Source organism: Diabrotica undecimpunctata, chromosome 5 (assembly GCF_040954645.1).
Source record: "Diabrotica undecimpunctata isolate CICGRU chromosome 5, icDiaUnde3, whole genome shotgun sequence".
NCBI classification, from domain to species: domain Eukaryota; kingdom Metazoa; phylum Arthropoda; class Insecta; order Coleoptera; family Chrysomelidae; genus Diabrotica; species Diabrotica undecimpunctata.
In genome coordinates, this window is record NC_092807.1 from 121,448,083 (window position 1) to 121,464,480 (window position 16,398).

The 16,398-nt window shown below is 32.6% G+C and overlaps 1 protein-coding gene across 1 annotated transcript in view; it reads right to left on the reverse strand.

The window, feature by feature from the left end:
• Positions 1-5,843: 5,843 nt before the first annotated feature.
• Arpc2 (Actin-related protein 2/3 complex, subunit 2) overlaps positions 5,844-16,398 on the reverse strand; it is a 29,373-nt gene continuing 18,818 nt past the window's right edge. Inside the window, exons 5-6 of the mRNA XM_072532616.1 lie at positions 12,537-12,753; positions 5,844-8,562 (exon numbers count right to left, since the gene is read on the reverse strand). Of these exons, the coding sequence (XP_072388717.1) occupies positions 8,535-8,562; positions 12,537-12,753 (245 nt within the window). The 3' untranslated portion in view covers positions 5,844-8,534. The remainder of the gene's footprint in view (positions 8,563-12,536; positions 12,754-16,398) is intronic.

Here is a 16,398-nt window from a genome sequence, read left to right on the forward strand (position 1 = left end):
TATGCAATTCCTGTAAAACATTAAGTTCTTTTTTTGCTCCTCATCTTTTTCTTTCCTTATCTCTTCCGTATATCTTAAGCAAAGAGAGCATGCGTCTGTAATAGGTGTTCCAAAACCTATATTATAGTGCGTTGCAAAATATGAACGAAAATAATATTCCTTCACCATAAGAGAGCTATCTACTGGCGTGACGTAACGTTTAAAAGCTTTCTTATATTAAGATCACATGGTAGATAAGTTCTTTTCTTGATTTGACTCCTGGCTTAATGAGATTCCAGACATTTAAAACTCTCAATAAAATTACTCATAGCTAACTTTTTTTGATCATTTTTTTCTAGAACGCGGTCACACCCTCGTTTTTCTGATGGAGTTAATCCCTTACAAAAAACCTCTTTACCACACCCTGAATTCTCTCTTTTTTCACGCCCAAAATTTGCATAAAGGCTCTTCTGCATACACTAATCGTCTTCTTCTCTGCGGTGTCTTAGCCTCATTTTAATATGAAAGCATCTTGTTTAAGTTTTGATGGAATTTCGTGAACAAATTGCAGATCCCTCATAGTTAATAAATTGCACTTCAAGAACTTATTTTTATGAACACATCTTGCTTTTTCAGTCAAACCTTTAGCCGAATATCTAAAAACAAAAAAATTTATTAGTTCGATGTACTGAAACATTATCTAGCTCTCTATGCTTACCTATTTTTCATAGCGACTACCCTTTTGTGTTTATCACACTGTACAAGTCTTTTCCGGCTACATTCTGGAGTCGTTTTTTCTATAGAGATACCAATATTAACGTTATCCATTACAACAAAACATAAGGAAATTTACGTAAACCTACTTTGAATAATATCCAAACAACACTAAAAACATTACATGGTTAGAAGCTGCCACATGCCATTTCGCGGGAACGGCTAAGTCACGTGTCAGCCCAAACGTTTCGCTATTAGCAAGGCCGGACTTGGCGGTCTTTGCAACTAAATTTTTTTGGACAAGGTGGATTTTGCAGCTTAAGCGTATTTTCTCGTTTAAATTACTCCGATTTAAGGTGGAATTTGCACCTAAATTATGTTTGAACTTATGTATATACACATAAAGAACAAATTCATATACTTTATTAAAATTTTTCTAACAACACAAACGTTTCGAGTTAGAACCAATGGATTTACATCTTCGAGACGAGTACTTCAAAACGACACTCCACAAGGATCTGCTCTAAGTCCAACAATCTTTTTAATTGCAATAAATAGTATTGTAAGTCAAATAAAGCTACCTGTATTTACTAGCCTATATGCAGATGACTTGGTGATTTATCTTATCAAAAACAAACAATGTAACTCTGGGATCACTTATATTAAAAACTGCTTTACATAATGCTTAGAGGAGAACGGGGGAATGCCGGTCAGCGGGGAATTTCGCTCCCAGAGACGTGCTTCCACATAGTGGCCGGTTGTCCAAGTACCTTTCATGCAACTAAGTGCATTCCAGTTGGTTTCTGTTGTCACAGTAGGCAAATCGATGTTTTTTGTCTGTTCGTTGTAATTTTAACCGGCACGTAAATAAGCAATCATATAGTTGTGAACAGTGTTTTAATTGCTGCTTGGGCTGGACTAATGAGGAACTTTTTATTCAGTGGTTAAAACATTTTAAAAAGTATGCCAACCCCAGAACATTACATACATTATCTCTCCTGTTGCCGACCAGAATGTAGCTTCGACTTTTTAAATAATTTTAAACTGCCCTTGTTTAGTGTATTGTTATGTTCAACTTTATGTTTAGTTTTATGTGTATGACATTCTGCAATTGTTGGATAGCCCAAAATTGACGAAATGCCCCTGAAGATGCTCTAGGGAGCGAAACTACTTAAGCAAGATTTAATTAATAAAACTGTGCTCGATATCTGCCTTTAATTTTCAAAGTTCATTTATTCGAGCATTCAACCTTATATCAGTTTAAAGATAATCTACTCAAAGGGTTTAGCCTGGAAGAAGTACAGCAACAAATTAACTTAGGTGACTTTCTTCTTGTGACAGTTTCAAATGAAAAAGCAAACAATTTCCCGGCTGAACTGACGACTCTATTTCAGTAAAGTTTATGCGTGCATATAGATGTCAAGGGGACATATTTGTTTTCTCAGAAGTAGATGATCAGTAAGCATGAAATTGTGGGAAAACTTATCAAGTTTGAAAAGCTGAGATATGGTAACATAATGATCGAATGATTTGCTATGTTCATTTATTTTTGTTATGTGTTAATATGTAATAATAAATGAAATTGAATGCATCATTGTTCTTATTGAGCTATTTTAATCTAAGAAAGCAATTTCCTCATACCCTGACCGTCATTACCCGACATCACAGGGTAATACCTCTCAATCAGCTGTTTTGATTTTTATCATGAACAAAGAAATCATTGGCACTTTACGAATCGAATTAAAATATAACATAGGCAAATAGCAAACGAACACATTTCACTGGAAACCTAAATAAAATATGATTTATCCCATCACTCACAGTATTTTTCTCTTAACTGACCGTCATTCCCCCGTTCTCCCCTACACACAATTAAAAGATGTTCTCAAAACACGGGTTTAATATTCTCTGGTAAAAAGACACGTTATTTAAGTTTTAGCTAAAGAAAAAATTATCCTAATTTTCAATTAACATTAAACGAAGATAGGTACCCTGAAACAGATAGAAGAAATCAATTTCTTAGGACTTTCTGTTGAACGTAACTTAAAATGGGAGAGTCACATAACCAATCTGCAACGTTCTTACCAATTCAAAATTAACCTAGTAAAAATGCTGTCAAATACTTCTTGGGTGGCTGATACAACAACCTTTGTTGTTGCTTTCAACTGTTTGTCGAAAATGTTCTGGCTCCATAGAAATATTTCTCGGACCTGACCTTCAGCTGGTAGTTACCAGCTGAAGTCCGTTTGAAGAGGTTTACTCTCCGGACACTGGAACTCACTTAAAGCATGGGTGTATGTTACCTGAAGTCAAATTTAATTAAAATATTAAACATCAAATAATATTTATACCATCATGTACAATCTTTGGTAACTTTATATATTTTAAAGGGTTTTTACCCTAATATTTTGGTGGCTCAGGCATGGTAACCTGTAATTTTAACCTGATGATGGAACTGTTGTTCCGAAAACGTTTGTGTTTTTGATGTAGCCCTTTTAAGGGTTTTTATAAAATATACCCATTTACAAAGATTAACCTCTTTTTTTTGTGATACGTGGTATACAGCCAGCTGCAGGAATTATTTTCATTGTGGATTAAGTCATTTACTGTTGCAAACTGTTGTCGTCTCCATGCGAATAATTGTCTATTTTCCGTCAGCAAAGTCTCATAATTCACTTTTTTCACAATAGAGTAAATTATTTCAAATTTACTAAATTATTAATCTCTAAAAATTTGAATTACAGTTCTCTCGTAGCTTGTGACAAATGTCTTAATCCGAGTCTATGTTTCCGTTTAAAATATGGCGGTGTGTGGATGTTGGACACACTGCTTTTTATTTATTCTGTGCTTGTAGTCTTTGGGCACAAAGTCACATGAGTGACACTGGCTTTTGGGTCCTCAGACAAAGACGAGCATTAGTAAGATTGTAGTGTTGATAACTCAATTTGTGAAAAATTTGCACTTGTGTCACTGTTTCCCTAAAGGTGCGATCTATTAAAAATATTGTTTTTTATGTAATTCACTCGATAGTTTTGTATTTCTCAACATTAGGTAATAATAAATCTTCTAATGCGCATACCTTGGGTGGATAGAGTTCGAAACGATGACGTCCTTAAGAGAGCCGGCGTGGAAAGAGAACTCTTTGAAGCAATTAAAAAACGCAAGATTGGTTACCTTGGTCACATATTGAGAGGAGCAAAATATGAAATACCACAGTTAATCCTACAAGGGAAGATCGAAGGTAGGAGAGTAGCCGGCCGCAAACAATTATCCTGGTTAAGGAATATTAAAGAATGGACAGGAATACACAATACAGGCGAGCTGTGTCACGCCGCCAAGAACAGAATTCTAGTAATGAGATAGTCGCCTACGCACTGGTGTATGGCATGTTAAGAAGAAGAAATCTTCTTAACAATATTAACTTTGTTGTTGTGACTTTTTTTAAATTTATTTATTACCGTTCTATATTTATGTTTATACTAGTAATAGTCGGTATGAGGTTCAAGCTGTTTAATGTTGGACACGAGATGTTCCAAAGATACGAGGTTCCGTAGCGGTCACCCATCCAAAACATAACCGCGTTCGACACAGTTGCTATGTGACAATAGAAGAAAATTTATACAAAATTAATTATTTTGGCAGATTGTACAAATAATATTAAGATTACTTTTTAATCTTCTTTTCATCATATTTTTATTAATCCTATTCCCGACGAATACTAATCCGAATACAAAAAATTATAATAAATAATATATTTACTAAATTTAACTTCATAAAATACATCCACAGGGATAATAGCCATTTCGCAATTATTACATTGGCAGCAGTAGGTATAAATGATACTTATCTACACATCGATGTACGTTTCATTAAATATTTTGATTTATTTTGTTTGAAAATGAATCATGGCGCACGGGAAAAGATAGAGTGGACGTAATATATTACAAAAACAACTAAATACATTAAAATAACATTTTATTTTCTAAAATTGCAGAACAACTGTTACTGTTTATTTGTTAAATAATATTGTACAAACATATCTGTATAACAGAGTTAAAAAAAGAAACAAAATCATAATATAAAAGTTAAAAAAAAAAAAAAGAAATTTAAGTATAATTTTACAACTTTCAAAATGGTACAAATGGACACACCACTTAAATTATTTCACAAAAACATTCTCTTATAAAACAGCCAGAGAAATATTAAAATTAAGCAAAAATATTATACAGGGTGCACCAGGAAAGTAAATAAATCTTTTAGAAAAATGGCGTAAACTAGGATTAGAACTCTTATTTCTATTTTTGTTATTCAAAATGCTTAAAGATAATTATTATAAACTATACGGTGCACTCTGTAGTTCAAAATTTCGTGAGTAGTAATCAAAATGTACATATTGTTAAACGAGTGCTCATCCACAACATTTGGGGAAGCACAATTCAATTTTTTTTTTCTATATACAATATATTCTGTCTCACAACCAATTATGTTACAAATATTTGTCTTTATTTGCTTAAAAAATGATAATACAACCTTTATATCATAATTTATTTAATCACCCACCTCAACTTTTTATCAATAATTTGCTTATATGTATAGTCCCGAAAAAAACCTAATTAAGAGTTATCTATGCAATAAAAATGACGTGGTTTGGAAGTTTGCCACTTCCAAACCACGGATGCAATTAAAACGAGTCAGTTACAAAAATAAGGGGCTCGATATGCGAACGAGCGAGGTGGCTAGGTGCGACTTGGGATAGGTTTTAGTTACGTAAGTTTTGGATAAAGGAATCCATTTGAGCCAGTTCATTTTAATCTGGATGTTTATATTCTCCACACAGAAACTTTCTCCTACTTCAAACCCAAGTTGCGAAAACTAAACAAGATGGTGAGGCTTCACAAATCTGCGATTATACGTGGCGACAATTTACCTCCGGCTAATTTTGGGGATTTTAAAATTTGGAATCTGTGACTTCTTCTTTTTCTAGTGCCGGCTCCACTAATGAAGGTTGGCTATAACCGTTGCAAATTCATCTCTATCTTCTACTTTTCTTAAGAGCGTCTGTGTGTTTAACTAGGTCCAGTCGCGAATGTTTTTCAGCCAGGATATTTGTCGTCTACCAGGACCCTTTTTTCCTTCGATTTTACCCTTCATAATCAGCTGCAAAAACTCGTACTTATTATTTCTAAGTATGTGACCCAAATATGCTGTCTTTCGCCTTTTAATGGTGGTCAAAGTTCTCTGTCTCTTCCCATTCTGTGCAACACCATTTCGTTCGTAATATGATCGGTCCATGGTATCTTCAAAATTCTCCTAAAAAGCCACATCTCAAAAACTTCCAGTTTTCTCATTAAGTCAACATTAACAGTCCAGGGTTCGACACCATCAAGAATAGAGTGGATATAACATTTTACCATCTGATATCGGATTTGCAGATTGAGTTTTTGGTTACTCAGAAGGAAGGAATCTGTGACTGGGAATCAAAATAATTTTACCCTCACCCCACCACATTGATACTCATATTTTAATAATTACAACTGCTAAACCGCCTGGTCCGACATCTTCTGGGATCGAACAACTGGATAGCAACTCCAAACCCATCTGTGTACTCGGGTGAGGTGAGGTACATTAGAAAATTGACAATATAATACCAACCGGTGCTCATCGCGTTATACGTGTTGAATTCAGATAAATAGCCAACTTAGAATAAACTTCACAATACTATTGTGAGCAATATGCAGCATGTAAAAATCTCGAGAATCAGTTGTACCAATTTCAAGAGAGTTGTTTTTATAATTTGAATTAGATTTTAATGCTCGTACTAAGTGTTGGAACTTATTAACACGTTCCCTTTTATAAAGGATTTTAATAAAATTTTTGTGATACATGGTATACAGCCAGCTACAGGAATTTAGTTTCCTTGTGGATTTTGAACTTCCTATTTGGCGGAACGAGGTCTTGAAGACCTCGTTGCAAAACTTCTTATTTGGCGGATACAAAATATTTAAAACTTCCACATCTGCTAAGGGTGTAAAATGTTTATTTTTGAACCAATTTTAATGTTATTGGTACCGTTTAAATCCTTATGGAGTGCTCTAGTCGAATTATTGAAAAAAAATGTACGAGGTCGATTTGACCTCTTACCGCCATAAAGTACGATTTTTATCCATTTCATCACTGCGAAGTCGAATAGGCCTCATGTTTTAACGGCGTCGCCATCTGATTGTCTTACGGCATCTATTTACAAAAGTTTTAAGAAAACTACACCTTAACAACTTTATTTTTTTTTAAACTACCAAACACAAATTTTTTAAACTACCAAACATCCGAGAATAACAAACTATAACAAAGTTAATTTAAGATATCCTTCAGTTGGATTTTCGAGATGCATTGTGTAAATAATTATTTCGGGTGTCACTTATTGAACAAGCAGTACGGTCAAGAACACCAAAACGGATACACACGCTTGTAAAAAGTGGCACTGAAAATAAATAGAGGCGCAAATGCAAAGGGTGTTATCAAATATTAAGAAAATCATTTAACAGCAAGGACTCAGATAAAAAAAGTAAAAAAAAATATTTACATTTTGTGAAGAATGTGAAGGAAAGCCGACCTACTGTTTAACATGTTTCAACAATGTCCACAATGTATAATTCATGAATTTCACTGTTTTCTACAATCATTTTATTTTTGAGTTTTATTTCAATAAAAATCTTATAAAACTTTCATAGAACTTAATTATGAATTTTTGATTACTATCTATACTAAAATCACAATCAAGATGCTCTAGAAATAAACAAACCAAAACACGTTAAATATTACAAGGAGCACCCTCAAATAATGATTTACAATGTATATATGTACATTGTATAAATCCCAAATCATGATTTACAAAGTTTATACATCGAAAATCATGATTCGGGAGTGTTCCTCGTAACATTCAAGTGTCTTGGTGTGTTTATTTCTAGTGCATCTTGGTTGTGATTTTAGTATAGAAACTTTGAAAAAGGAATATTGTTTTTTTGACAGTTTGACAGAATGACAGTTTTACAATGAATTTCTATAAAAAATATTCAATTTTCATTTATTATAACAAAACAATTTTCAAAAATACATTACAACCTTTTCGGGGTCATATGTACCGCGAACCGCCAGATGAGAAAGTTTCTGACGAGGTACCGCCATATTTGAAGTCTTATAAAAATTGATTTCGCCATATACGAAGAACTTTGACGGGGTCAAATAGACCTCGTTCCGCAGAGAACGTGTTAATGTACTTATTCAAAAATGTCGGCGATTGTTACCCTTGATGTTCTGTAAATATCCAAAATGCAACTTCAATTATGATTTTATCATAACTACATATCGTCAATATAAAGAGAACAAGGTCTTAACATAAAATGATCTTGACGAATTTCATCCATGCTTCCTGTTACGCTAGATCAATTATAAGAATAAATAAAGAAAAATAGAATCGTAACATAACTGTTTGTGACACAAGACTTTAAATAGCTGAAACTTCAGCTCTAATATATCATATTTATTTAACGAGATGTGACTATATTTTAATTTATTAAATTTAAAACATAACTGTTTCATTCCAAGCTAATATTAAAATATACTTTATCTATACAATACTGAAAATGTAGGAAGTACTTAAAACATGCAATAAATATATGAGGTATTAGATATAGATATAAATGAGATGTTTACAAAAAAAGAACATACATATATTGGATTAGAATTAAACAGTTCGATTTTAAAAGGCTAGGGTTTAGGTTAAAACCTCGGCAGTTGATTTTAGTCCTTGTTTGAATGGATCGTTTCACTTAATCATTTACACATCAATCTCTTCTTATGAACGTTCTTCCACTGAAAATAAATACAATTATTATTTAAGCACAGATTTTAACAAAAATAAAACGTAACATAAAAATATTGGACATAAGAAATGTTAATTTTATTTCGCTACCATTGATTTATTGCTAATAATTCGTATTCGTTGTTGACACTGTGGTAAATAAAATCGATTTATTTAAATATTTTATTTAACAAGAAATGTTAATAATGGATGCAACGCTATAAGAACCTGTGGTATAACTCTAGCAGTTATATTAGTCCAGAAGAGGACATAGAAGAACAAAATTATGGAGGCGATCACAAATTCCAAGTCTAGAAAAGCAACAGTAGTCCAAATAAAAAACAACAGTATATTCAAAATACAGATGCACTAGGAATAGGAATAAACAGAATCACGCTAAGACAAGCAAGAATCCATAGGCGTACGGCCTTGCATTCCTATTAAATTATAAAAACTTGGTAGAGTTGCTACTTGTTTTAGCAAGATTGGCTTTCAGTTTGTTGCAAGTGCAATTAGTGAACGTTGCTTGTTAATCGTTCTATTTATTTTTTACTTTTATTTCCTAAATTGGTTCTTAGTTTTTAAATAACTATAGATTTATATATGGTATTTTTATAGATTAATTTTCATATAATTATTTTTAAATATCGACAGGTTCAATTAGTAATAAGTATACAAAAAATAATATGTTCAACACAGATACTGCTGGCGAGGTTGCCGAAATAACTCTCAGTCCTTCAAGAAAACGAATAAAAAAATGCCATTTCGATGTCAAAACAAAAGAAAATATTTTAAATAATTGTCTTAAACACTTATTCCACATCAACAACGCATTTTGAATTGTAATTTTGGCAATGTAGTTTAGTGATAATTGTTGTTGCCTTATGTTTAGAGGTGGCTCTTTAGCTAGAACTTGTAGACTACTTGTGGGACTAGTTCTAAATGCACCCAGTACTAATCACAAAGCTGTGTATTGTGTTTTTCTGTAGAGAAGTTAAACCCAGTTTTAACGTCCAATTTTCAAGCCGAGTTAAAAATTTTTGTAAAATTTTAGTTGCTGATTCTATATTGTTTAATTTAGTATAATCGACGATGTCATCTGCATAAATATTGGCTATAATAGGTGCTATAATTTCATGAATAACATTATTGATAGCAATTAAGAATAATGTTGAACTTATTATGGAAACTTGAGGATTCCATTATCTAATGCTCTTGTTGAGCTTTTAAGGCCATTTATCCTAATTTCTATTGATAGATTATTTAAAAAATTGATTGCAAATGCTAGTATGTTACCTTGAATCCCGTTATCGCTTAGATTTTTCAAAATACAGTTTCTCCAAATTCTCTCAAAAGCTTAGCTTATATCACAAAATATTGCAATCAGTTTTTGGTTGATAGCAAAAGCTTCATTAATTGAGGTGTGTAAAGTAACATGGTTATTTGACGTCGATCTGCCTTTGGTAAGGGGAAAGCTGATTATTATTTTCCAAGAGCCATATTAGACGTAGGTTTAAAATTTTTTCCAAGATTTTACACATACTACAGGTAAGCGAGGTAGGGCGGTAAGAAGTGGGCTTATCTTTAGGTTTATTTGGCTTAATGATAGGAATTATTACTGGCTGGGACCAAAGGTTAGGAAATTTATGTTTTAGAAAACAAATATTAAATAAATCTAGTATACTCCATTCGCTTAGCTCGGGCATATTTTGACAGATTCATTGTCGGAAACCTACAACACAACAATTTCTACTTCTCAGTATTAATAGCTCAAGTATCGTACTATTGCAGACTTCTTTCTTAAAAAAAAGACGAATTATTCTAAATAGTGGAAGTGTATACTAAACCCATCAAATTTTGGGTAGTATATATTTAAAAAATATATTTTAGTTGTTATAATTTAATATAACTATTTATTATATGGCGCCGATAAATAAATATTGATTGTCGGTAATTCGCAAAGTTCTAGTTTATTTACTATTTAGTTTGTTTACTATTAATATTGGCTATGAGTACGTATGCTTGGTTGTATAGTAATTTCCAGCCACATTTAGTCTGTCAAAAAGTTACTAACTTCGCAAAAAAATAATTACTAAATTCACTAGACAGTTCGGACTGGGAATAGCGAACCGAGTATAAAACTAGTTTAGCTGTAAATGGTAAGTTTTTTATAAATAAACCAAAAAGAGAAATCAAACGATTTCTACCTAGCGAAACCGAATTCAAATTTTTACCACTGTGTTTCCTAAAATTTGCGAAACAAACAGCTGGATAAATTACTCGGCAAAGGAATCTAAAATTGCATTCCACATGCCGTTCATCCTGGTCAAAATTCGTAGTGAATTCAGTTTCTGGTACTCCAAACGAAGTAAGTAATAAAAGTTTCAGTTTTTTATAAATATTGTTATATTGGAGGTATGTCATCTGGGCCAGCCGAGGTGTTTTTTTAAATCAAAAATAGCAAATTCTAATTCTTGAAGAGTTAAGGCGATGTTTAAAGAATCATTGATATCGTTTATGGTGATAATAAAGGATTCTATGGTTTCTTTGTGCGTTAACATTTCCTGAGTTATATTATTATTGCTAGAGATTTGTTGATACAGCAAATGTTTCTGCAATAGCTTTATTACAAGTAATTAGTGTTTGACCAAGTTAAGGTGTTTATTTGTCTAAAAAAGTTGGAACCTTTCAAATTTAAGAATTTTAGATAAAATAACAGCTGAAAGGGTGGATGAATTTATAGAAGAGACATAATTTTTCCATGTATTTCTTTTGCTTTTTTATGAGAAATCTCGTTCTTGCGAAGTTGTTTAAAATTGAGTAAATTTTCTTCCATATTATGGTTTTTAAGTTTATTAAACGCGCGTTTTGTTATAGATAAAGCTAGTGCGATTTGGCTGGTCCACCAAGGCACTGTTTGTCTATTTCAAAGTTTAGTTTTACCGATATTAGTTAAGGCTGCTTCTATTATATTATTTAAGGACCTAATGTCAGAGTTTATGTCACTGTTTAATTGGAAATTTTCAATTTTCTTTTGTATGTCGATCTGATAGGAGTTCCAGTTGGCATTCTTTAATTTCGAAGATTCATATATTGGGAATTTAGGAGATTGAGATTTATTAAATGTTACATAAATGGGGAAATTATCACTGCCATGTAGTGATTCTAAAGTATTCCATAAGTGATAAGCTGACAATGATTGGCTAAATAATGTCTAATCTATAGCGAAAAATAAGCCGTTGTAAGATATAAATCTGGTCGATTTTCCATTATTAAGTAGTATTAAATCCTAGGAATCAATGAAGTGATTCATAAAGTTACCGAATTCGTCAGTTTTATTACTTCCAGATGCCGGATGATGGCAATTCATATCACCTAAAATTATTTTTGGGTTTGGAATTTGATCTATAAGATTTCTAAATTCTTGTAAATCGAGATCGCTGGGATGAGGCAGATATATATTGCAAATGTTAATATGTTTTTAGTAAGTAACTGTTACAGTTACAGCTTCAAGACTAGTACTTAATGCAATTGGTTTAGCTTGTATATATGTTCTAGTGAAGTTGATAGCAACTAGAGTTGCTATCAACAAGTTCTCACAGGCACTTCGTCTAAGGACTAGCAACCTCAGTGGAGTCTTTCATTATTTACTCATGTATTTAGTGGCTCTAAACATGTACATCCAGATAGCACTGATGATGGAATAGTTATTCCGAAAACGTTCTGTGATGTAGCCCGATAGGGTTTTTACTATTATACCTTTTATAAAGAAATTTTTAAATAATTTTTTTGTGATACATGGTATACAGTCAACTACAGGAATTTAGTTTCCTTCTGGATGATCTATTCTATTGGTAACAGTATCAACAATGAATGTTATCCATTAGCAATAAATCAATGGCAGCGAATTATTAGCAATAAATTAATGGTAGAACAACTAACCCGCTTCTACTAATAACTTTAAAATCATATGGATATCACTTACCTAATAGTCTTTTTATCTGTACTCTTATTCTCAGGTCTAGCCCTATTTAATACTTTGAGGAAATCTGAAGTCTTTGCACGCATCCTACTGTGAATGTATGCCTTGGAACACTTGATGTGGTAGTGCAAATAATGTCTGAACATGTGAATTAAGTTAATAGTGTTATCACGAGTACTTCTTGCCGTATGTCTTGGAAACAGGACAAAGGTTACATAACCTAAAATAGTAATAAAAATTAGTGAATGAATAGAAATTACTCGATGGAAATTCATTTTATCTAACAATAAAACACTGAAAACTATTGTTTTTAAAACTTCCACCAAATTTATTATAATTTATTATCACTACAACTGTTTCGGCAGAGTGCCTTTCTCAAATGATCTATTTTTGGTATTAATTTACACTTTATAGTCTTTAACTGAATACGTTGAGGAGGGGAGAACTGTTTGTCCCAAATTGGTCATTCAGAAGTCTTTATTTTTTAATTTGTTAATTTCCATAGATTCTAATAAAGATAGCTGAAGGGTTTTATTTTGAATGTGAGGAATTTGGAATTGGTCATTAAAAGGATGATTATGATCTAGAAGGTGAAGTGCGTACGTAGAATCTGTTTTTCTATTATTGAAAGCCCTTTTGTGTTCTGCTATACGTTTGTTTAAAGTTCTACCAGTTTGTCCGATGTAAGTTTTTGGGCAGTTGCCACATTTAAGTTTGTATACACACTGTGCAACTGCTTTTTCTTTTGGTTCTTAATATATTTGCCTAAGTTGTTTTGTTCTAAAAGCTTTCATCCTTTCTTTTTTATGTGTTTGGCTATTTTTGTTGATATCTTGCCCGTATATGTAATCGAGAAGAAGCTACTGAGTTTTTTCGCTGATGATGGAAATACTAGTTTCAGGGTTTTCTTATGTAGTTTTTGATTTAAAATTTTACCCATTGTTTACTGATATTTGCTTAATGCTATTTAGTTGTATCTCGATAAGTTTTTTTTTTGACATCATTTCTATTAGTTTATTGCAGCCTGCCATAGCATGTTAAATGTGTCAATTGGTCATTCTCCCCCATAGCCTACTAGCCAAGCTGCATTAAGTCTCACACATTTTTTGTTGTGAGGCCACTTCTAATTCTTGTTACATTTTCTCTATTTTAGCTACAATGGCGCACACAGCAGTCAACATCTACAAATTTTGTTACAAACTATACCACGAAGTATCTTGTCTATTGTTCAAGCAATCTTTTGAATTTTGTTTCTGGTCTAGTTTCTGCAGTGTATATCATTGCCTCAATGAAAATGATTTTATTACGCCTTGATGATTATGTATTGTGTAGGCAGCCAGCTATTTTTGTTGCTCTCGTTGTTTGTTCTCTTACTTCCGCTTCAACGTAGCCATAGCCTGATAGTTATATCATCATCATCAGTGGTGCTACAGCTCTAGTTGAGCCTTGACCTTCCCCAGTCTATTTCGCCAGTCGTTTCTGTTCATCGCCAACCGTTGCCAATTTGCCGCGCCGATTTTCCTTGCGTCCTCGTCCACACCGTCCCTCCATCTCAGTCGTGGTCTGCCTCTACTCCTATTTCCCACTGGGACCGATAATAGAGTTCGTCTGGGTGGGTAATTTTCATTTGCTCTTGACACATGTCCAGCCCATCTAAGCCTACCTATTTTTATGAAGGATATTACATCTCTACCATTTACTATTTTTTTATACTTCTCGTACAATTGATAGTTATATATCTAAGTATATAAAGTTCACCTCTTACTGGATAATGGATCCATTAATCTCTAGTTTACATTTTACAGCTGTATCACAACGACTTGGCTGTAGGAGTAGATCGTTCTCGTTTTCGGTCACGATTTTACTATATCCTCTCATTTGCGCACTTTCATTATTATCTCATCCATAATAATGTAGAAGAGCAACGGGCTCACTGAACCACCTGACCTGACGAATGCCATTCCCAGGTGGTATTGGATTGGTAAGTTCTCCGTTTATTTTAGCTTGAATTTGATTTTATTTATACATGTTTTCCACACTTTTAATTAGATTATGTGGAATTTGTCTATCATAGAGTATATGTATGATACCTATACAGGCAGGCTTGTTATATTCTATCGACTTTTCTGTTATTTATCTTCCGACACAAACGGTATCTGTGCAAGATCTGCCTGATCGGAATCCTTGTTGTTCATCCTCTAGAGAAATAAAGCCATTAATCTTGTTTATTATAATCTTTATCGTATGTAAGTTTTAATGCTATCCTTTTTCTTCTTCTGGTGCTGACTCTATTAATGAAGGTTAGCTATAACCATTGCAAATTCGTCTTTATCTTCTCGACAATGTTGTGCAAAGCAGTTTTATTCCTCTATAATTCCAGGGAATCTACTTATCTGTCTTTTTAAACATGAGTATGGTGTTGCTAGTTAAGCATTCATTTTGGATTCAATTTTAGTAAAAAATTTTCTGAATTAATTGTGTCAGTTGTTATATTAGATTGTGTCTATTTGGCATTTCGTCCTGTCCGGGGCTTTTTCTATTCTCTAATTTCTGGAGGCCTGAGTGTATATCCTTCAGTTCAATTTCGATGTTCTCATTTATTATTATTTCTGGTGTGTTCAACAATTCATACATGTCTTCTTCTATTTTGTACAGTTCAGTGAGATAATCGATCCATTCTTTCTTTGGTATTTCATTCGCGTCAACTAGTTCGTTAACTTCTTTTCTTTGTGATCTGATCCACCTCCACATTTGTTTCTGGAGACCATACAAGTCGTTTTCCATCCTTTTGAAATACATTTCCCAGTATTGGTTTTTTGCTTGTTACTCCATTCTGGAGTTCTAGCTGCTTGGTATTTAAGGTAAGCTGGTCTATTTTCTTTACATTTTTTGTTTAACTTCTGGACATAACCTTGGGGTTTTCTCTATTGTTTTATTGCTGTTGCTATGAACTGTTCTCGTGCCAAGAGCTTTATACGCTGCATCTTAAATGTTTCTCCAGAGCTTTTCTCAACTGAGATCAATTGCGTCCTCCTCCGTCATTGACATTGCTTTAATTTCTTCTTTCAATCTTTTCTCATAAAGCTCTTTTATTGCAGCATCAAATAGTTTCTCTACATTAATTTTTTCTTTTTAGCTGTTGGATTTAATTTTTTTTTGTGATCTGAATTTTAATCCGATTTTTCCTAATGGCAGAGAATTCAACGTTTAAGTGCAGCTAATTTAAAATTTAGCTCAAGTGTTTAGACACCTAGGTTATATTGTATCCAGTAATGGTGTAACAACTGACATGCACACATTATTAACTATTTGCTAACGGATTTACTAATGTTGCTAAACCCTTAACAAAACTAATCGAAGAGGACATGATTCAACATTCACTGCATTACAAAATTTATCAGCATCAGTGGAAATTCAGTTTTATAAAAAATATTTTTTTTTGATTAAAAATCCTAAATAGCCAATCAGCGTTATAATATCATTAACATACGGCGTCTACAGAAAGGGTGATCTATAACTAACGTATCAAAATATTTAAGAAACGGTTGCACATCTGATAAGAACCATTTTTATTTTAGTTTTTAGTCCTCACCAAAATTTAAAACAAAAATATCCAACTTGTTCGATGATGATAACAAAAAAGATACGTGCATTTAACCACAATTATGATAAACAAACTCTTAGGTTTTAATAAAACCGCACATTATCTTAAATTTGCCCACAAATTTCCATGTTTTTTTTTTTAATTAAATCACTATTTAATAAAAACCTAAAAGAATGCAGTTGAACGAAGTATTTTTAGAAATAAAATATTTGTACAAAAATAAATAGATTCATATAAATGATATACTCAGATATGCCCAAT